The 24,164-nt window shown below is 39.5% G+C and overlaps 1 protein-coding gene across 1 annotated transcript; it reads right to left on the bottom strand.

Annotated features, from left to right (window-relative positions):
• Nucleotides 1–500: 500 nt before the first annotated feature.
• On the bottom strand, nt 501–24,083 carry st13 (ST13 Hsp70 interacting protein). Its single transcript, XM_062981010.1, has 12 exons — nt 23,853–24,083; nt 18,034–18,091; nt 14,186–14,261; nt 14,020–14,090; nt 13,648–13,714; nt 12,200–12,284; nt 10,272–10,382; nt 9,706–9,808; nt 4,564–4,680; nt 3,909–3,972; nt 2,953–3,077; nt 501–2,119 (listed from the first exon to the last, which is right to left on the bottom strand). Exons 1-12 carry the CDS (start codon nt 23,960–23,962, stop codon nt 1,991–1,993), a joined length of 1,116 nt encoding a protein of 371 aa, XP_062837080.1. The 5' UTR covers nt 23,963–24,083; the 3' UTR covers nt 501–1,990.
• Between the last annotated feature and the right edge of the window lie 81 nt (nt 24,084–24,164).

Raw genomic sequence — 24,164 nt, 5'->3', positions numbered from 1 at the left:
GATGTTATATGCTTTAAGACTTTGCCTACATATAATAAAGTTTACATCCACCCATCTAGTATTGGTGGCTACGAGACTAAAGATTTTTACATCATCTGTTGAGTATAGAATACATGCTGTGCTTCCAAACGCAAATTCACATAAATGCTATGACATTCATGTAGCAAGGCTATCTATTCTTGTATATTATAGAGCTTCAACAGTTAAAGAAACATTATTTTGCAAAAATGAAATAGAAACATTGTTCCTGTTCTACAGAAACTCTACCTACCTACCAACCTGAAGAAATTCATATCCTAAGAAAATATGTAGGAAAGATTTTAAAGTATTTTACAACCCATCTCACTCCCATATGTTCACTTCATATTTTTGCTCTGCCTTTCTCCAACTCAGAAAGACGTTACTCTGTACTATAGGAGGGAATCAGTACTTCAAATACCCTTGAATATCTTATTTCTTCTAGTTACCTGAAGCATGTTTGTGCAAAAATAAACCACAACTTTCTTCAAAACCAATCTTTATTTTTTTAAAGGCAACTAGAAGTATTTTCAGAACTATTTATCAAGCAAAAAGGAAATCATGTTTTTATTTTATTTGACAAAGTAATTAATGCATGAGGGGGGAAAATCTGGCATTTTATTTTTTAAACTCTGTTGTGTTCCTAAACCAGACCAGGTATAATTAAAAACAAAAAACATACATCGATTATGGATTCAGACAAAATTACAAGAGCACAGAACAGGAAACATTTAAAAGTTCAAGAAGAGACCAAGACTTAATTACTGTTACCTTCTCAGCCCTAAGAGCAGAAAATTAGTATAGACAGAAAACTCCCCCCCCCCCAAAAAAACCAGTTTAATTGCATTAGTTATCAATGAACAGTTCAGCAAGGCGTTATTATATTTAAGACCTGCTATTCCAGCACTTTACCTCTCCCTCTTCATAGCTCGACCTGCACACGTATCAATATAATAGTATGACATTAACAGAAAATATAAAACTAGTATTAGAGATTGATGACTGGGATGTATGAAAATATCCAACTGAACGAATGGAGGTAATACCATCAAATCTTAAGGATCTGTTCAAGATATGTAGCCTTATTAGGATTCTCACAATCACAGAATCCAGAGTTTCAACGTTTAACAGACCTGTACAGTACATCTTCATTATGAACTGTTTAAAGAACAAATGCAAAATGATGGTAAGATTCAGTTATTTTTCTTTCCACAATATTAAAAAGTTAAGCCAGGCAAGAATGTTCAAATGTGAAATCAGTACAACAACAAGATTCGTAACCACTGAATTCAATGAAGGTATTAATGTGGATAGAAGCATTTGCTCAAGACATCCTGACAAACCTGTTACTCTGCTAAACATTGATTGTTAAGTTGTCAAGCCTTAATAGCACTTGTACTAATAGTTAAAGCCAAAACATGCAACAGTAAGGGTGTTTCCCTCTGTTGCAGGGATCTGATTTATTAAGAGATTGATTTTTAGCTGTTTTAAGTCACCTTTGTGAATGTAAAAAGTGAATATGAATTATGTACTATTTCTTCTAGTGAAAACAAAAATGCTGAGCTTCGCCTGCTCATGTCAGATTCCAGTTACTGGGAAGAAGAAACTCAACACCATTATTTTAAAAAACCCAATTATCTTCCCTTGCTTCCCCTATTTAAAAAAAATAAACCCAAACCACCCACCCTACACTTTTTGGTACAATCTACTGGAAGCTTATATGTAACGAAATATAAAAGTGAACTGCACTACTGTTGAGTAATACAGAGCAAAGGTGGTGGTGGGGAAGTGTTTTTCAAACAGAACTTGGATACAATCGTGAACTGGCTGCCATTTATTTCTGAAACATGGAGGGAGAATTCTACCCAGTGCACTCCAGTTCTCTTTAGAGACTCAGAGGTACAATGGTTTGTTATTGCAACATACAGTAAATGATCAAGACTTCCCCCATGTCTTGCAACCAAAGAGGATTTTATGGTTGACTTCCAAACTTGGCTGATAGTTTGCCAATGAGATTCATGACTTTGGGGTTATTCTGGTACTTTGACATATTTGCTGGGTTCTGGGCAACATCTTGAAAAGCTGCCATAACCTCTGGATCCTAGAAAACAAAAAGGGAAATATGCAAAATTCTATTAATGTTTTTATCTCTGAATTACCTTTGTATACAAAACGCAAAAGATATTATTTCAGTTTCATCATACATTTTACTCATAAACCCCAAACAGATCTGTACTGAGTTGAAATGAGGGCAGCTGGAGAGATTTGTCAGAAACAAAGACGATCCCAACAGAGAATGAAAAGTAAATGAAGAACAGTTGGGAGCCAGGATCAGCAGGATAAGCTTATGCTGTCCACGTATGGCATCCTGGGGGCAGCTGCTGTGTACTTGAGCCATGAGGAGAGGTGGGTAAGAAATAAAATGATCAGTCCTCACAACCTTTGAGAAGAGAATGCTTCTGCAACAACAGCAACAACAACAACAACAGCAACAATACACTGCTGCAATAGGATCAGGCTGGGTACAATGCTGCTCTATCAACTAGCTCAAGTGTGAACTATTTAAAGTGCAAGTTTCTCCAGCCCTCCTCCAACCACTTAATGCTTCTCCAGTTAGATAGAGGATGATATGTAAACAGGGCCCTTAGGTAGACATATGAAGACTTTGTGAAAAGGAGTGTCTTTTTCACAGACTTTCTGTATATGCAAAAGTGGAAACAGGAGAAAATATACTGTTTGCTGATTATTACCAAGGCAGCAAAAGTATTATACTGAGAGCATTTCTGAAGGCAGCATAAATTGGGTGGAAATAAATGATTGGGCAGCAAAAGAATTGGGGAGAATATTGCTAAGAAACAAGGACAGCACCTATGCAGAATCAAAGGTCCACATGTTTCTCAGCTTTCATGATTGTTCTTATTTGCTTTGTCTCACCTGCATGGCTGCGAGAACTTCAGGATCACTAAGAATTTCATTAAGTCCTGGCATGCCCCCCATCCCAGGCATTCCACCAGGCATTCCACCAGGCATTCCACCAGGCATGCCACCAGGAAAACCACCTGCAAATAAAAGGGATACTTTCAGAGAGAGAAAACTACATTAAATGATACATTTCCTAACATTTCCCCCTTCTCAGGAACCTTCATGTATCTAGGAAAACAAAGAGAAATGTATTATCAGGATCAAGGGCATGTTATAAGGCGGCTTACTTAACTAATTGATTATAGCAATTAATGATTTTCATCTGAAAAGCACTTTCATCTAAAAGAGAATATATTTGATTTGGTGCTTAAAAATTGTGCATTATGGTAAACCTTTGCCCATCTAATGAGGGATATATTTTACTGAGATACCTCCAGCTCAGCCTAAAGTGGGATTTAAGAAGCTGCAAAAGTCTGTTTCAAGCTGGATGAGCTACTGGAAGCAACATCTATCCTTAGCCCCAGATCCTATCGACCATTTCTTGCTATGTGCTATAAGCTATTGATTGATTGATTTATATTCCACGTTGTCTCTGTCAAAAATGTACAATTTAAAACCAAAAGGCATTGAAATAGAATTAAATGTAGGGGTGTTAAAAATAGTTACAACCGCAAAATCATTAAAAAGGAATATAATTAGCATGAAAAATTCATCAGCAGGACTTCAATATACTTACATTAAGGAATGGGGTGACAGAACAGATATCAAGAATGACATTTTGCTTGATGTGTATAAGAAAGTGATTCTTAAGTGAGGGAAATCCTGAATCATAGCCAAGCAGCAGTCCACAATCCGAAAACAGTCCCTCAGATGGGATGCTATAGCCAAGAGGACAACTGCTTCTTGGGTATCACTCACTTCACCTCTTAGACCTTCATCTAACCAAATGATATGAGATAAATTCCTACCTGGGAAGCCACCTGGAAAGCCACCAAACTGAGGACCTCCTGCCTGTCGACGTGCCTCTTCCTCCTGCAAAGAATCACAAGAACCGTCCACATACAAGTGGGTAATTTACGAAGATCAGAGGACTACATGGCCCCCAGATGCTGAAAAGCATTTCCCATCATTTTCAACACTCCATGTCCCCACTCTTGACTGGACACTTTCACTCATGCCCTTCACATGCCTAAAATGGCTTCACCCATCTCCTAGAAATGACCTGGGGGTGAAAAAACAACCTTGGGGCAGACTGCAGGCCACATACTGTCCTCTCTTGCTCTACCAGCCTCCCAAGGTGGTGTGTAGAAAATAGAACAAATGGCCTAAGTGGTTATAAATAGATTTTAAGCCCATATGCTCCAGATATTCCAGCAGTCATGGTACTACTTCTGTCAAGCCTAATACAAAACAGATAGCTTTTACAAAATATTGATTCAATCTCTATATTGCCTGTTATTGACTCACATAATTCTAGCAGTGGATTTTAAATTACCCTGATTTTAATTCTCTGCAACTACACACTAAGATAAACACAGGACACTAAAACAGAATTCACATTCACATATTTTGAGGTATAATGTTATAACAAGGTCCTAGTATACATGATTTTTAAGTTCTTACCCTCTGAGCCCTTTCATGTTCCTCCCGGGCTTTCTTTACTCTTTCCATCCTTTCCCTGATTTCTTTTTCCTCACGTTTTCGTTCATATTTTCTTCTGTGTTCTGCAATCTTCTGAGCCTGAAGCACATGAAAGAGAGTATTCATAATAAAGTAAGTGCACAATACTAGCTTCAAACTCTGCATAGTCATTTTAATTAATATATTCTCTACATAAGCCCCTTCCACACAGCTGAATAAAATCCCACCTTTTCTGCTTTGAACTAGAATATATGGCAGTGTAGACTCAGATAACCCAGTTCAAAGCAGGTATTGTGGGATTTTCTGCCTTGATATTCGGGGTTATATTGTTGTGTGGAAGGGCACCAAGTCTCTTACGGTAGACAGAACTGATATACATTATTATTTTTATGTTTTAAATGTCCTCATACAGAATTTACAATCAAAAACAGAAAAAGCAACAATAAAAAGTAGTTCATCAGAAAAAAGTGCAGAAAAAAGCATAAGTACCCACTAGACACCACATCAAAATAAAACAAGGCACGGGAGAGTGGACATGGATCCTGAGTAAGAAAGGTCTCAGATTGCTGACTGAAATATCCTAAAGAATCCATCACAGATTGGTTGTAAAGGAATTCTGCTGGCTATCAATATGTTCCCATTCAAACTGAAGGTGGTAATGATAACATTTAAAGCCCTGATCAGTTTGGGACATGAATACTTGAAGGAGCTATAAAATGCTTTCCTAGAGGTTGAGATTCACTGAAGGAGCTTTCCTTTGTGTCTTATCAGTGGAGCTGTAGAAAAGGGTGCTGTGACATCCCACCTCTGGAATACCACCCCCCCCTTTGAGAGATCTGACTGCCATCAACATTAATTTCATTTATTTAATATCCCACCTTTCTCCCAATCTGGGATTCAACCTCTTAAAAATGGAATACACTAAAAAAAATCTTAGAACACCTTTAAAAACTGAAATTAAAAAGAAAGGAAAACCAAATTTTAAAACAAATTTAAAACTTAATATTTTTAAAAAACATTTTTATTAAGTCATTTTCAATAAGAAATAAAATGTACATACATAGCGGGGGCTTAGTAGGGGGAAAAACTTAATAAAATTTAAACACAACACTCCATTAAAATTCTATCTGCCAAAACATATTTTTTTTAAAAAAAACAAATGAAAAAGTCTTTACTTGCTGGCAGAACAGCAGCAGGAAGAAGCCAACTGGACCTCTCAAGGAGTGGGCTCCACAACATGGGAGCAGCCACTGAGAATGCTCTAATTTGTGATTATGATGGGACAAGTGTAAACCCTTCCTCACATATTTTAAAGCTCAAACATGTTCATACAGGGACATACAGTCTTTCAGACAACCTGGATCAAAGCCATGTAGGCATTAAATATCATAATCAGCACTTTCGATTTCAACCCATAAACAACTTCTAAAGAAAGTGTTTCAGCATCTTTCTGCAAAAACATTCAAAGGCCTCTGCTGATAGTAGCTCAAGGTCTGCCTTATCAAATACTGGCTTAGCTCACTTGCTCCTTCTTATTGTAAATATACGATTGGTTTGTGACTCTTTTTTTGTAAATATTTTTATTAAATTTTAATAACTATCTACATTGAAAATGTGAGAACATTGTTTTAGAGTAAAAAGAAAGATAGAGAAGAAAGGGCTTTATATAAAGAAAAAGAAGAAGAAAAAAGTTTGTTCGATTTCCATTCTTCTTCCTTCCCTTTGATATTCCTAAGTTCATTTCAACAGCTCAATATTCTTTCCCTCTTGTCCATTGATGCTTTTCTGTCCTTATATTTGGAATTCTATTTTCATGTAATTGTCAACTATAGACCAATCGGTTATTTTTACTCCTCTGCGGTTATTTTTTTCAATAAAAAAGTTAGTTTATCCATATCCTTTATTTCCATTACTTTCTGTAGCCAGAGAGTCTTGTCTAGTATTGTTTCTAATTTCCACATTTTTGTAATACCATTCTGGCTGCCGTTATCAAAAATATGAATAGTTTTTCTTTATTTATATCTACAAACTCTTTTTTATCAAATATGCCCAGTAAATAAAGTTCAGGTTTCATTGTGTATTACATTCTTAATATTTTTTGGCATTCCTTGTGGATCATTTTCCAATAACCATTTGTCTTTGCACATGACCACCAAGTGTGGTAGTAAGATCTTTCTTTAATCTTACATTTCCTGCGTCTATTATCTAGATTTTTGTACATCAAACTAAGTTTCTTTGGAGTTAGGTGCCAACGATGTAGCATTTTTAACCAGTTTTCTTTTACGTCCGTGGCATAGGTGTATCTTATTCTTTTTTGCCATACCTCTTCCCATTCTTTTAACTGAATTGGTCTGCCGATATTCCTTGCCCGTTTTATCATTGAGTTTTTCGTTTCCTCTGTTTCTGTATTCCAACTGAGCAACTTGTTGTAGATTTTTGTTATTAGCTTCTTTTCGGTTTGTAATATTATTTCCCAGAAGTCTTCTTTCTCACTAAAATCTTTCTCATTGTCTATTTTGTAATATTCTTTTATTTGCAAATATTTTAACCAAGTAACTTCTTTATATTTTCTTTGTATTTCTTCATGGTCTCTTAGGCGGTGAGTACTTCCTTTTCCTATCAGTAGTTCTTTATATGTGGGCCATTTCATCCACCCCAGCAGTCTTCTCTGATTTGCTTCTAATTGAGAGACCCATTTTGGCATTTTTTCGTAAAAGTGTCTTATATCTCTCCCACACCCTAATCAGGGAGGATCTGATAAAGTGATTACCAAAAAAAAATTACGTTGTAATCTTTCCGTACCAAATGTATGAATGCCACCCTTTCCTCAGGTCAAAACCTTCCAATGTTAATATTTTTACTTTGTCTAGTTTTATCCATTTTTTAATCCACGTCAAGGCACTGGCTTCGAAATAGAGTTTAAAATCCAGCACGCTAAATTCTCCTTTTTCTTTAGAGTCAATCATTACAGTGTTTTTGATTCTTGGTTTCTTCCTCTTCCATATAAATTTCTTCAGCTCCTTATTCCATTCTTTAAAAAAATTATATTTCTAATTATAGGAAGGTTTTGGAAAATATAAAGCAATTTTGGAAGTAGATTTATTTTAATTGCGGCAATTTGTCCCAGAAGTGATAAATTTATATTCTTCCAGTTGTCTAATTTTTTTGAATCTCTTGCCACTTTGTTAAATAATTGTTTTTCAGTAGTTGATTGTTTCGGGCTGTTATTATAATTCCTAAATATTTTATCTTTGTGACTCTTGAAAGCAGAAGAAAAGCATGTTTCAACAGTTTTCACGGCAGTTAGTCCTGCCCATTTTCAGGCATAGGCATTTCCTAAATAAAGCTGCCATCCTATTAATGTATAAACCAGGAGAGCAAGAGATACAGAATCCATAGTTACAAGCACATCAGAGACATTTCTAATTCCTACTAATTTAAACTCTGCCTGAAAGAAATGCAGAAAAGGAGGACAAGAAAACACAACTCATTCAGCAGAACTCCTCAATGAAGTAGATAGAATATGCAAGATTTAGGATTGCTGAATTAAACTATAATTCTACATATTAAGCATGTAAAGATAGTATGGCATTAGCAGCTCCACCTACATAATGGTAGAGAAAAGGAACAGGGCAGGGGTTTCAAATCTAGGATTCAGAATGTTCAATTACATATATGATCATAATTCATTAAAATTGATACAGTGCTATTGCATGCATTCTATAAGGTGAAATATTTCCCCTGTTGATTTTTCCTATAATACAGTGGGCCCTTGGTATCACTGGTGTTTGATTTCCCCTGCAGATACAAACTCCTGTGGATGTTCTAGTCCAGTGGTTCTCAACATGTGGCTTCCCAGGTGTTTTGGCCTACAATTCCCAGAAATCCCAACCAGTTCACCAGCTGTTAGGATTTCTGGGAGTTGAAAGCCAAAACATCTGGGGATCCACAGGTTGAGAACCATTGCTCTAGTCCAATTTTATACAATGGCATTGTAGAAGGTGTCCCTTCTATATAATGCCAAAATCAATGTTTGTTTTTGGAGCATTTAAAAAATATATTTTCAAGTCACAAATGGTTAAATCCATGGATACAGGATCTGTGGATATGGCAGGCTGACTGTATTCCAGTCACATAATGCTACACCACAAATATCAGTAAAATATTAAAATATTAAAAATTATTATTTATAATCTACTAGCTGTGCCCGGCCACGCGTTGCTGTGGCGTTGTCTGGTGGTGTTGGTGAGAAATTGTTGAGGTAGTGGTGGTATTTAATGTCTGTTGTATGGTTGTCTTTATGTTTAGTATGCACACTGAAGTGGATTATATGGCAGTGTGGAGTCAAGATAATCCAGTTCAAAGCAGATAATATAAGATTCTAAATGGGTTATATAGCTGTGTGGAAGGGCCTTGAGTCTACACTGCCATATAATCCAGTGAAAATCTGATAATCTGTGGAAGAGGCCTAAGTGAGGCCTAACTGTGCCTGTCCCCTGGGCTGAGTAGGTTGCTAGGAGACCAAGTGGGCAGAGCTTAGCCTTCAAACTGGCAGCAATTGGATAAAAACTATTATTCCTCTCCCTGTAATTAGGACTTCATTTTTCTTTTCTTTTTGTTGTATCAACCTTGAGCCGTGAATGATGGGTTGTGTTGTCAAATTTCGAGGTTGGGGGGCCTGTAGTTTTGTTGTTTTGTCCGCTGCCCTGATGCCATCACTCTTTTATATATATAGATAGGTGTGGTCCTATCGAAAGAATGTTACAGAATTTTCTAACCTACAAAAACTGACAGTGGTCCTTTGTGGAAAATCAGCAAAGCAAATAAAAGGCATTGCAACCAAAGCATTCATTTTGAATTTTACAGAGAAACTGTATTTGCTTCTTTTCCAATGAACATATTTATATTGGGAGGAGATGCTCTCACGTATGCATACACATAAACACACATGCATATTTGCTGCCCAAATTGCAGCTGGTAACAAAAACATATACAGAAGTCAGTTTGGACCATAAAATTCCAAGAAGCTCTGCCGTCTGGTGCATGTTCCATACAATACTGCAAAAATAAAACCTTCACTAAGGAAAGGAAAGCCTTATAAACATTCCTCCTTTTCTTACTCACCCGTGGCTGCACCTCCTTCAGCATGGCACTAGCATCTTCATCATAATCTAGTTTACAGGCCAGAGCCAAGTCGTGTGCAGCTTCTTCCCAGTGACCCAGGAGCCTTATAATGGAAAGATTCCAATCCAAAAGTCAGTATTTGTTCCTAAGTAAAAACATTTAATTTGTCCTAAAAGAAAACCCATCGGTATGCTCTCAGTTAATTATTATGCCATATTATTTTTGGTGTCTAAAATGTTTATTATTTTTAAATTTTACACTTAGAAAACAAAGGCTATTTATCCCACACCCCACAAATGTTATTTCCTACAAACTGTTAAAATGCTAGAAAGACATGCTACAAATTTTATTTAAAGGTATACTTCAACAGCTTGACTAATTCATTATGATCATATTTATATGAAGTTCAAACCACAGGGTACAACAGTAAAACTCATTCAAAATATTTTGTTTGGTTGTGTTATTTGCAGAATTAAAAACCAATTAAAAGAACAGTATACAATTTGCTCATAACAGAAAAATCAGAATATTTTATTTTCTTAAATCAGAAATTTCAGTTTCTGTACCTGTGAGCTTTTCCTCGCCATTTGTAGGGCTGTGCTGAATCAGGGTTTATCTGAATGGCTCTATCACAATCCCTTATGGCAGCATTTGGCTTCTGCATTTTCACAAATACACTGTCAACATCAAAAAAGCATGCAGATTTCATAATTAGCTACACACTGTTTTAATATTTATGCTAGAAGCAAACAGGAACTGCAATCAGTCGAAAATATCTATTATATTAATTACATCCCGTTGTTTCAGTATTTTGTGTATATCCTACACTAACAAGTAAAATAATGACGTAACATTGTAATGACTTCCACATTTTTCCAGGACCATAAATTGGTACTGACTGATTATCCCTTAACTGAAATGACTGGGACCAAAAATGTTATGGATTTAGGAGTACCTACATCTGTATATACGTACACAATGGCCTATCTAAACACAAAATTATTTGTTTCACAAACATCTTATATGAATAGCCTGAAAATGATGTTATATATGATATTTAAATTGTTGTGTATAAAACAAAGTTTATGTTTGAGGAGCTATCAGAATTTAAAGGTATCACTATCTCAGCCACCCATGTGGATAGTTTTGTATTTTGGAATATCTCGTATTTCAGCATTCCAGATAAGGGATACTCAACCTGTATACAACAGCCACAATGTCATAAATTACAAATATTCTTCTCAATTAGCAACTCAAAGCTAGCAGCTTGCAAGGCTTATTATATGTTGCACTATTCATGTTAAAACTCAGAAATGTGACATCCATGTTACCTTTGAAAAAATCAAATTAAAAAAAAGCCTGCCTGATTATATATTATCTCATGAATACAGCTACGGTGATATGAAAAATGAGGAAAACAGAAAAGAAAAATGCAAACAGGGACTCTTGCAAGGAGTGACAACCATAAAATGTTGGTACAGTAGAGTCTCGGTTGTCCGAGATAAAGTGGCGGGCCCAATCTCGGACAACCGAACTGCTCAAATTGCCGGGAAGCCCTATTATCCCTCCCGGAAATCTGGTTAAGGGAAGCACCCGTGAGCGCTGCTGCCTAGCAACGCTCACGGGCGCTTCCCAAGGGGCGAGGGCTGGCCGAGGGATGTCTCCCTGGATCTCCCTCGGCCAGGCCCTTGCTGGAGGAAAGAGTTATTTTTACTTGCTGGAGCAAGGGCCTGTCCTGCCAAGAAAAGTAGAGCGCGCCCCAGATCTTCCTTGGCCAGGCCCTTGCTGGAGGAAACTTTTTCCTCCAGCAAAGGCCTGGCCGAGAGAGATCCGGGGAGACATCCCTCGGCGAGCCCTCGCCGCTTGGGAAGCACCCATGAGCGCTGCTGCCTAGCAGCGCTCGTAGGGTGCTTCTCTGGGCTGAGCCCTCGCCGATCGCGGGGCACTTCCAGGGCACTTCCTCCTCCCTCTCCCTCTTGAGCTCCCTTCGCTCAAGAGAAGGAGAGAGAGAGGGAGAGGGAGGGGCACCCCCGGCAGCCCCTCGGATAATACAGAGGCTCGGTTAACCGGGGCTCAGCAGCCCCTCGGATAATACAGAGGCTCGGTTAACCGGGGCTCAGTTAACCGAGACTCTACTGTAATTGACGAAATTAAGAAAACCTGATACAAACAGGTATCTCCTATCCCATAAACACCTCCATAGCCATCATAAGGATAATAATGTCATTAGTTTCAGATGATTAATAGCAACTTCAATGGTGAAACAGTATTTTAGCTTGGAGGTGGGCCTACCAAAAGTTAAAAGAGTTTAGACAGCTTTAACACCAGGTAAAGTCTTAAGAGCAATCATGTAATATACTAAAGTTCAAATTTTAACAATTTAAAATAAGATCAGTTTTATAATCCAGATTATGTCACATTAATTAGTTCATACTGGACTGTTTGTGTATAAACAATTTGATACTTACACAAGTTTTAAAGTTTTAACACTTACCTAGCTCGTTTGGCATACAGGATAGCCAGATGAGGATTCAGCTTTATGGCTTCTGTAAACAGATCAATGGCTTTTTGCAATTCACCTGAAACATTAATAAAGCTTCAATTATAACCCCCCGCAAAATAAGTCAGTACATGCCTTAATTAGGACAACAATTTCTCTGGTAGATGGTATCAGCGGCAGCAACTCAAGCAGCTTTGCAGAAGGGGGTCAGGAAATGTCCCACACACAATAATTATAGCTATAATTATTGTCAACTGCCATCAAGTTGGCTTTGACTTATAGTGACTTATAGAGACCTCTGAGTCACCCTATTATCAACAGCCTTGCTCAGGTCTTCCAGACTCAAGGCCATGGGTTCCTTTTTTGATTCTATCAATTTATAAATAGTTTTCCTCTTTTCCTACTACCTCCTACCTTATCAAGCATTGTCTTTTCTAGTGAATCATGTCTTTTCACGATATGTCTCAGTTTAGTTATCCTGGCTTCTAGAAAGACCCAGATTTGATTTGTTGTAGGACACATTTGTCTTTTTAGCAGTCCACAGTATCTATAGCACTCTCCTGTAGCATCACATTTCATAATTTTATTATTTTGTTATATAATTTTGAATACATATTAAATTCTCTATCAACAAATAAACAAGCTACAGAATGTCTTGCCCACACATTCCTGCTTTGTTATAATTACATGCAGTATTTGATATTTTATAGTATTTGACCACTTATCTCATGGAGTCAGAAACAGAAATGCAAGGGAGCAGACTTTCTCAGATTTTGGAATGCCAGAGAGACAGAGGGTGAATGAGGGATAGCGAAGGAAGGGAGCTAGTGAAATTGCCCAGAACTCACTTATTTTTTTCCTGAAAGGGCCCTGATGGGTGAAAAAGAAGGGGAAGGGAGGAAGGACTCTACTCACACAAGGTCCCTGTATAAAAACAGATGCCATAGACATGTGCCTGATTATCAAAACACTTTCTCTTTCAGTAAAATAGCCAGGAAGGGAGGAGAAAAATCCTTCTATCTCCCTATTAGTCTTTTTCATTTTCTTTGCGCTGGATTCAGGCAGCAGCCAATGGGGTTACTCAATGCTTGCTCTCCCAGTAGTACCACTGGTGGGCTCTGGATGTGTCACTAGCCCTCATTTTCTCAAACGTAGAAATAGCAGTTGTTGACAAAAGGTTCCATTTTTGGAGTATTTTGAATTCCAGATTTCTGGATATGGGAGATTCAACATGGGAAGTTATCATATAGGACTTAGACATAGTCATCCACTTTTATATAATTAAGAACCCTAACCATGCAGGCAATTTTCAATGGAGAAATACATTTTGAACTATTTCAGACAGGTACGCTCACAATTCAATCTGTAAATGAAAAAGTACTTCATATATACTTTATTAGTAATTTTTTAATTTTTCTAAAAAGGGAACTTAAGGAGCTTACCTTCACTTAACGCATTAATAGCTTCCATCTTCTTTTCATTAGCCTGGTCCATCATTTCTTCTGTTACCTAATAAGAAAAGAGGGAAAGAGACTGGAATGCAGAGGAAATGTTTCATGTTTAAAATTAAGATACCGTAGTATCAATGTGAGTAAGATGCTTCAGTGGGTGTTTAACTAGAAACAGATCTGAGTTATTTTTCTGTGCGTTGAGGTGCTGGTTCTCAAGGTTGGTGGAATACCACACACTTATCATTGTTGACTTGTTAAATTTTACTTGCCATTTGTAAAGCTATCCCATCAAGAAAGAACCAATTTATCTGAAAAACAACATGTGATTTACTACGAATTTCAAACTCATTGAAACTTAATTACCTCAACATTTTCATCGCCCATTGCCTGAGGTTCATCATTGTCTGGTTCAATCACTCCTTCATTATCAATGTCTGCAAACAAACAGTAATAAATTAGCAATAATTACAGTTATGAGATGTAAAAATAGCTCCATAACTCCAGAGACTTCAAAATGTTAACAAGTCACCTAAATCGCTCTCTTCACTCTCTGGCTCTGTTGGTTTTGGTGGTTCTTCTGGTGGTTTCTTTTCTTCAGCTTTTTCCTAATGAAAAATTCATCCAATCACTGACATGCTTACTTAAATCTTCTCTCAAATGACAGTGTTACCGAATGCTAACACAATCCTAAAAGGAATAGTGTGTCATAAATTCTTTATTATACTTAGAAAGGTTTAAACCAGCATCAAGGAGAACATACGGTATGCAAACATAACAGTTTTGTGAAAAACTGCCCGTTAGCATTAAGCCACTAGAATTTCAATTCAGTTAAAATGCATTCATGAATCGGAGAGCAGGTGGAAGCATTGGCTGGAAAAAAGCAGTGCATTTAAATCGGTAAACCTTAATGTTTGCTAATAACAGAATAATTTCTACCAATGGGTGGGACAAAAGAAATTGCACCACAAATTGCATGCTTTATAATGAAACTTCTTCTTAAGAGCAGCACCCTTTGCCCCCTTGGATGGTGGTAGAAAAATTACCAAGAAACACAGTAAGAACTTTCAGAGGCTCAAAAGTATAAATGCAATCAGTGAGATTTGCTTTCTGGTAATGCTATTTCAGTACTGCAGCCTTATTTTTATATTTCAGCATACTGAGTGAATCCACTAAGTGAAGCTACAAATTCCTACCCTTTATGCTTCATAAACAGAAGCATTTTAGTTACTGGTCCCTGACAGATAGAAAAACCCCTTGGGCAGGGTAATGGTGATGGCAGACACGCCCACCATTTTGGTTGGGATCCCTCTTCTCAGGGAGACCTCTGTTTGCGCACTTAAGATGTACCAGTTCTCCCCTCAGCCAATCAGGGGTGAGCCTCATGGCTCGCTATGATTGGCTGAGAAAGGTGGACTGAGTGAAGATCTGCCTACCAGCTATTTGAGCTGGTGCACTCGCTCCTCTGGCTCAGTTGCATTTGAGCTCTTGAAGGCGAAGGTCCAGAGGAGCAGCAGGACCTGGAGAAGATGCTCGAAGAGAAGAGGCAGTGATAGAAGAAAAGAGGACAAAGATGAGGGAAGTGGCGGCATGAGCGACGAGGAACAGGCTCCCATGTCCAAATGTTCCACAATAGACTTTGTCAGGACTACGAGAGCTGAGGGGGTGGTCTGGGTGAACTGCAGCGGCCATCAGGCTCCCTGACATTACTGGATCTTTTTTAAGGCCAAGTGAGCAGATCACCTGGCCTGGGAGGCTCTCAACCTTACCAACAGATGAGCTACCTCTACACAGAGGAAGGCAGGCAGAGTGTACTGCGGGCCCAGACTTTGCCTGGCAGTGGGTTTGTCTTACGGCCCCCACCCAGTTGACGAGCAGGTGGTGAGTCCAGGTCACCATCTTGTCACCAATGCCCACCTTTTGGGAAGGTTAGTCACATTTGTGGCTTGGTGGTTGCCCCTCAGGGGCTTACTAGTATACTGTCTAAATCCCACCCCACTTTATCTCCTGAGCAGAATGCCACCGAAAAAGAGCAACAAGAGGGCCCCACCAGCAAAGGAAAGCAACGAGGGGGCCCCAACCAAACCTAGTGCTAAGCAACATGCGGCTGCCACACCAGGACAGAAGGAGTGGCAACCCCCCAGCAGGTGTATGGTGCCAGATGGGCCAAGGGGGAGGAACAGAAGCTGGAGCATAAAGTATATGCTGGAGCATCAGGAGGTGAGGAGACTTCAGAGGCACCATCCACTAGCTTACCATTACAGGAGGCAGCACGGCAGCAGAAAATTGCTAAACACAAGAAGGGAAATAAGGAGCAGCAGAGCAGCCAAAGCAGCTTGGAGTCAAGTGAGGAGATGTTCCTGTCCAAGGCAGAGGACAGGAATCTGGCCAAAAAAAGTCTTAGCAGCAAGAGGAAAACAACTATCTAGGAAGCGATGTTGCCACCATGACTCCGACAGTGAGGATTCTTATGGTGAGTGTTTTGATTATGTTGAAGGGGATCGAGTTAATTATTGGAGAGCAGCAGCTCATGTCCCTGGCCTCCCCTCTTGGGTATTGAAATGTAGGTTCATGCAAAGTGATGTCCTATTGTCCCCCTACAAGGCTCGGAACAGAGGTAAGTCCAATGCCCTTTTTCCTTGGGTTCTTTTCAAGGATAACTAAAACACACATGTACCCCTCTCTGGGATCCATTTATCCTACAAGGTGAGGGATAGAATCTTAAAAGGTGTTATGTGGATGTCTTCTCCTTGATTAAGCTGGACGGGGAAGAAGGGTGGGACCCTCCTTACAGGAAAAAAAAGTTAAGAAAGGAGAGAAGTCTGAGTCTGTGGAGCACACATTTAGAAATTGGATAGCAGGATACATACATAGTCTTCATAGGCATAGTTCAGGTGGCCTTCCCTGATGGGCTGGCACCTCTCCAACCACCAAGCCAAGCAACCATCATATATGACACGGCCTTCTGAAAGAGGGTCTCACAGAATGTCAATGCTAGATGGGATCTGATCAATCATAAGATATGGTTAACTAAGGTGGATCCCAGCATAAAAGAAAAATCTGACACAAGTTGTGACCTTTGTTATCCCAGTATATTTTGTTTGGCTGTTTTTTTCTGGGAGCGGGATGGTTACCCTGTGCATGCAACTACAACAAAGGTAGAACTTGCAGGGGCATGGCCCACAATGTTTCTCTATGAAGCAATATTAGCTCATACACAAATGTTGTCCACTCCTCTAGATAAAAACTTTATATACAAAACATTGAAAGCCAAAGTATACATCAAGCTCCATCAGGTCTTCAGAAAAGCCCTCAAGGCTCTTTATTTTCAATGGGCTTCTGTTGACTGTTGCATCTTGCTTTGTTATCATCATCATCATCATGATTTAATTACTTATTAATCGCCCTCCATCCAAGATGCTCTAGGCGATTTACAAGCTAAATTGTAAGGGATAAAAATACATACATACAAATATTGATAAAATTAACATAGATCAAAAGCTCTAGTAAAAAGCCAGGTCTTAAGTGCTAGGGTAAAAGGACCTAACTCACGCATGGCTCTCATATGGGGCGGCAAGGCATTCCATAAGGCAGGGGCAGAAATAGAAAAAACTCTGCGTCTTTCCAAGTGCACTTCTCTAGGACCCGATATATAAAGTAAGTCGTGTTGGGATGGTCGTTGCGACCTCCGATGAAGGGAGAAGTTATAAAACTGCTGATGGTATAAATGCAATGCCTTTTGGATTTTAGTATTTTGAAAATGGGATATCTCATTATTGCCTATTATAATTCACTGCAAGACACTATGATGTGGTTTTGCTCCCAGATAAGAAATTACTACTTTAAATATTCGTTAAAAGGCTAATAAAAATACAGAAAAGGATTTTAAAGGCTAGTTGGTAGATTCAACTTCTGAAAGTGCAACACAAAAGTCTTTAAACTGCTTCCAGAAAAATGACAGAGGAGCCATTGGTCTCCTAAGAGAGTCAATGCAAAAGGAAGTATCCTGTAACCATGGAAAGTCTCCATAAGCTTTTTATAAGGCATGTTAAAAATGGTGCTAGAAGAATCATAGGGGCACATGTCTTCACGTAGGATGCCCATGGAAACAAGTAAGACTGAAACAAATTTTTACCAGTTGAAAAATAGATTGGGATGCCAAGACATTCCTAACCAGCTTTTTGAAGAATGAAACAAATTTAATCATATAAACTCATATGTTTATTTTCAAAAACAGACCCTTTCAGACTGTTTTGAAAAGTAATTAGAAGACTATGCCCTGAACTGAGAAATAAAAATCTTACACTTAAATAATAAGTGCTTCCCTATTCTAGAATCGTATGTACAAATTTAAAAGGCAGTCTCAAGTTCATTTCTTACCTCATTGTGCCCTTCTCTCGAAGTGTTGCACGGAGGAGGTGGAATTCTGCCTCCCATGCTTTATAACAGAAAGAAAGACACCAGTTAGATACAGGATTTGACGTACTTTGTAAGCCACCTTGAGTCCCCTCCAGGGTGAGAAAGCGGGGTACAAATGGGACAAATAAATAAATAATAAATTAATACTTTGGAATACAAGAAGAACTGCAATTAAGTTGGCAGCATCTTACAGTGACAGTCCACCCATATATTCAAAAACTAATTTAATAGAAAAATATCCTGAAACTGATTAGTTACATTCTTAATGCTTCTCAGAAACATTTCATTAGAATACAGAACAAGTTGGGAGAAATTATGACCTGTAGGCAGCATGTGACCCAGTGGGCATTTTTCAGCCTCCTGACCCAGAAAAGATATAGAAAATGACTAGAGATGATTACTTTTCTCGAAATAACTTGTACTTTAAAGTACCCTTCCACAATTTCCCAATATTAGAATAATCCTAAAATATTCAACTTCCCCCTCACTCCAAACAAAATGACCAAAGAGAAGTCAACTTAAGCTATTTTAACAGTAACATAAGAATTCTTTCCGTGAAGAGATGTGGAATGCAGAGCAACCACAGCACCTACAGCAAATAATGTCATTAATTTGCTTAGCTTGCAAACTACCACTCTGCACTACTTTAACTGCCCCAGGATGGAAAGCAAAATGCAGGCGAAAAATATCACAGTTTCAAACCACTGAGCTGCTGAACTTGCTAACTGAAGGGTTGCCAGTTCGAATCTGGGGAGAAGGGGATTCGAACCTGGCAGCCTTCAGGTCAGCAACCCAACCTCCAAGTCACAAGGCTTTAATCCACTAGGCCACTGGAGGCTCCAGGCGGGAAGATAACGGTGCTCCATGCAGTCATGCCTGTCACATAACCTGGGAGGTGTCTATGGCCAGCTCTTTAGCTTAAAAATGGAGATGAGCACCAACCCCCAGAGTCGGACACGACTAGATTTAATGTCAGGGGAAAACCTTTACTACATCAATAAATTCATGGTGTTATGTTCTTTCTCAGAAAGACATGGGAGCTAAAATAGTATCCAACTACATTAATTTTACAGTGTAGAGTTTGTCACATTTATCAACTAATTCAATGGATCTATTCTTGTCAGGAAAGCAACTAGATTTAGCCTGTTGCTTCAGCATTTATTTCTTAAAATTGAAAAACTTCTATGGGACAATCCCATAGTGAGTTAAAAATATCTAAGCCCACAATTTTCAACACTGAAAAGGACAGTTGATTCAAAATCAAAGAGCAAAAGTAACAACAGGAAAAATGTAAATAACCTAGTTGTTTGCTTTAGCTAAGAAGTCATACTGCTACAGCAAGAGCAATCCTGAAGGAACTCCAATTATAATTTTTCTTGCACTGCTCCAGTCCACAACACTTTGAAATGCATGCCTTTGCACTACAATCGAATCATACTTTCATCTAAAGATGCCTGAAGTCAAAGTTATCCTACTGTTAATAATCTGGTTCGACTCTGGACTATGAAGCAATTCTTCATTGTGGTTTTGAATTTATTTCTCAAATATATGTTGGATGAATAAATGGCACTCTTGGCAACATAACATTACTTTCAAACTGGGCCTAAAACCCTAAAGGGGACATTTTAACAGCCAATTCCGCTGCTATGCTGAGAGAGATGGGTAATCCAGTTCAGAGCTTAAAGGGCTAAAATACACAACAGTATGGGAGAAGCTCTGTCTTTCCAAATATCACAGGGGCAGGTTTTCAAAGTGAACACAACTGATCGCAGTCAATCTATTTGTGCTGTCATTTTATATGTTTTAGAATACATGGTTTAACAGAGTTTTATTTTTTACAATGAAAAAACTAAGTAACTCAGAGGTTAGAGCTACATCAATAGCTACATTTTCCCAAAGACAAATTTCTAAGTAGAAGAGGGAAAACAAGGAATAGGTAGACAATCCTCAAGTTACAAACATCTGACTTATAAATGACTCATAGTTAAGAATGAGAGCAAGACAACACTGAATGAGAGAAACCTCAGAAGGGAAATTTACTCCTGAAAGAGTTATCGTGGGAAAAGGTGTCTCCACTGAAGCTTTTATCACCAATCCTTTTCCCCAAAACAAGCCAAATATTTCAAAATCCAACTACCACAGGGACAGAAAGTGAGATGAAATCTTCTGAAAAGGGGCACAGACAGCAAAATAAACACCACAGGGGTGTTAACCCTTTCCTATGCTATCCAAGGTGCACACTCTCCCTCCTTCCTGCTATATATATATGGCTGGAGTTAAGACTTCAAAAAAGTACCTGTTCCAATTTGCATACAAATTCGACTTAAGAACAAACCTACAGAACCTATTTTGTTCGTAACTAGGGAACTGCCTGTAATTGGTTCAAAAAGTGGGTAGGTTTCCAATGAGGTGAATGACCAGGCTTCCCTCCCAGAAATGCAGCAATACATCCCCTAAACCAGTATCTCATCCATGGAAAAATACTGAAGAAGCAATTAGAGAGTTAAGCAATCTATTATGCAAAACACTGTATAGTTGGTCCTCTGTATCCATGGATTTTGTATCCATGGATACAGAGGATCCGCAGCTTGAAAATATTCAAAAACATTCCAAAAGCACATTTCAAGTGTACCAAAAAGGACACCATTTTTCTAAGCCATTGTATATAATTAGACTTGACTATCCATGAGGTTCCTGGAACCAAACACAAGCAGAGACCAAGGGTCCACTGCAATGACTTCTCTTCCTGGCAGCACAGAATTCTGTAGAGGTGCATCTACACTGTAGAATCAATGCAGTTTAAATTGTTATGGCTCCATGCTATGGGATGGTGGGAGTTGCACACTTTGGTAGAAAAGGCTAAAGGTCTTCTAAAACTACAGCTTCTATAATGCTATGCTTTGAGTCATGGTTGTTAAAGTGGTCTCAAGCTGCAGTAATTTCAGTGTTGAGGCACCCTAGGACAGGAGGCCACGTTCCCTCACAGCTCCTGGCTACCGGCCTTCTGCTCTGGCTGGTCTGCAAGGGGTGTGTCTCCAGTGCAGAATGGATGCAGTTTGACGCCACTTTAACTGCCAGTGTTCAATGCTCTGGAATCCTGGGAGCTGTAGTTTAGTGAGGCACCACCACTCTTTGGCAAAGGCTAATGACTAGCTCCATATGCTGCACATATTGGAAATGACAACCTTCTACAAGCCTTCGCTAGTAATGTGTATCTATGATCCTGTTGCTTACTATTTGTATGTATTTTCTGATATGCTTCTTTACTCTATGGTTCCTGAGAAATTATAAAAGGGGCTACAGACCACATGATCACTTCAGACTACTACAGCAGACCACTTCATATTTCAGATCACACACATCCTTACTGTTTTGCTGTGAGAGATGTTTTGTCCAGATGGCACATAGAATTATCTCAAACATATCTGAAACTGACCAAATGTGTTGTTTTTATGAAAGTCTACTTCATTTTTGTTACTTGATGCATGACATCAAACAAGTTCTTTTATAGAAGCATTTGAGCACTAAAAAACACTTCTAAAGCTCTGCTGTTTTTTTTTAATGCACTGGCAAAATCTCTGTTTTCCTAACAGATCAGAGGTAACAGGTTATTCATTCTAACAACTGAAGCCATTGTCTTGCGTAATTATATCTGGTTCTATACAACAAGAGAAGATTCTATTCTAAAGGGTTTTTGGCTCTTCACTGGAAGGTCATGCTTTTCTTAAAAGGTTATGATCTCCAAAAGGTTACGAATGCCATTTTTCAAAAGAAGAATCATGGCAGCTGTAGTTTTACAAGGTCTTCAGGCTCTTCTGTCAAAGAGCAGTGGTGTTTTCCCAAAGCACAACTCCCAGGATTCCATGGCATTGAGCCACGCCAGTGAGGGAAACAGAATTCTCTTTTTAGTAACTTTCAAAACCACCTCCTTTTGACTTCCCTCCCCCCCCTCCCCTTTTTCCAGGAATGGAAAAGGGTTCCATTGGGAAATACTGCTCAGTCACGGTTTTCTTTGATTTTCACCAATTCACTCTTATATCAATGGGAATTGAGAGAATGTGCTTTCTAGGCACCAGCCTTGTGTAGCGGTTTGAGCAATGGATTATTGTCATAGTCATAGAATTGGAAGAGACCTCGTGAGCCATCCAATCCAACCCCTGCCAAGAAGCAGGAAAATTGCATTCAAAGTACCCCTGATAAGATAGCCATCCAGGTTCTGTTTAAAAGCCTCCAAAGAAGGACTCCCCACTACATTAGGTTAGCCTACTGCTGAACAGTTCTCACATTAAGTAAGTTCTTCCTAATGTTCAAGTGGAATGTCCTTTCCTGTAGTTTGAAACCATTGCTTGGCGTCCTAGTCTTCAGGGCAGCAGAAAACAAGCTTGCTTCCTCCTCCCTATGACTTCCTCTCACATACATGGCCATCATGTCTCCTCTCAGCCTTCTTTTCTGCAGGCTAAACATGCCCAGCTCTTTAAGCCGCTCCTCATAGGGCTTGTTCTCCAGACCCTTAATCATTTTAGTGTGTCTCCACCCCCCCCGGACACATTCCAGATTGTCAACATCTCAATTAAATTGCGATGCCCAGAATTGGACACAGGATTCCAGGTGCAGTCTGATCAAGGCAGAATAGAGGGGAAGCATGACTTCACTGGATCTAGACACTATATTTCTATTTATGTAGGCCAAAATACCATTGGCCTTTTTAGCTGCCACATGACATTGTTGGCTCATGTTTAACTTGCTGTCCACGAGGACTTCAAGATATTTTTCATATGTACTGCTATCGAGCCAGGCGTCCCTCATTCTGTATCTTTGCATTTCATTTTTTCTGCCTAAGTAGAATACCTTGCATTTGTCCCTGTTGAACTTCATTTTGTTAGTTTTGGCCCATCTCTCCAATCTGTTAAGATTGTTTTGAATTCTGTTCTGAAGTATTAGCTATCCCTCCCAATTTGGTATAGTCTGCGAACGAGATGATCATGCCCTCTAACCCTTCATCTAAGTCAGTGGTTCTCAACCTGGGGTCTCCAGGTATTTTTGGCCTTGAACTTCCAGAAATCCTAACAGCTGGTAAACTGACTGGGACTTCTGGGAGTTGTAGGCCAAAAACATCTGGGGATCCCAGGTTGCACACCTTTGATCGAAATCATTAATAAAGTTGTTGAACAGAACCGGGCTCAGAACGGAACCTGGTTATGGTATTCCACTCGTCACTTCTTTCCAGGATGAAGAAGAAACATTGCTGAGCACTCCTGGAGTTTGTTCACTGAGTCCTCCTGTGCCGGCCGACTGATGACTTGAAGGTCGGGTTGCTGACCTGAAGGTTTCTGGTTCGAATCTAACCCAGGGAGAACGCTGATGAGCTCCCTCTATCAGCTCCAGCTCCATGCGGGGACATGACAGAAGCCTCCCACAAGGATGGTAAAAACATCAAAACATCCTGTCGTCCCCTGGGCAACGTGCTTGCAGACAGCTAATTCTCTCACACCAGAAGCGACTTGCAATTTCTCAAGTCGCTCCAGACACACACAAAAAAACTTAGCCAATTACAGATCCACCTAACCGTTGTTTTCCCTGGCCCACATTTAAAGAAAAAGAAAAGCCCATGAGACTGGCACTCAATTCAGCTACTTTATTTCAACGCTAGCTTAAGCAATACCGAACTGCATTCATTCGACAGCGTAGATGAGCCTCCGAGTCCCAAACCCTGCAACGCGAACGAAAAGAAGGCAACACGGGCCTACTTTGGCTCCAGCGGCGCCTGCTTGCTCCCTTACCTCTCCACCCATTCGCGGAAGAAGCCGAGCTCCTCGGCGTGAAGGAGGGTCGGGGTCTCCTTGCAGAGTTTGACGAAGGCCCGCAGCTCGGTCAGCTTCCGCGGGTCCATGGCTGACGGAGACGCGAGGCCTCCCCGCTGAACAGCTCTCCCTCAGAGAGGCGCACTAACCGAAGTTCCTTCCCTCCCTCGAGGCCCCGCTTGTCAGTCACGCGCCACTTCCTGCTCCTCCTTTCCCCGCCCCTTCCGGCTCCTCGCGAGCCCTCCAATCCGCTGCTTTCTCTCGCTGAGGGCGCGGGGACCAGAATATTCT

Source organism: Anolis carolinensis, chromosome 5, assembly GCF_035594765.1.
Source record: "Anolis carolinensis isolate JA03-04 chromosome 5, rAnoCar3.1.pri, whole genome shotgun sequence".
In the NCBI taxonomy this organism is placed as follows: domain Eukaryota; kingdom Metazoa; phylum Chordata; class Lepidosauria; order Squamata; family Dactyloidae; genus Anolis; species Anolis carolinensis.
This window is presented reverse-complemented; position numbering and strand designations above follow the sequence as displayed.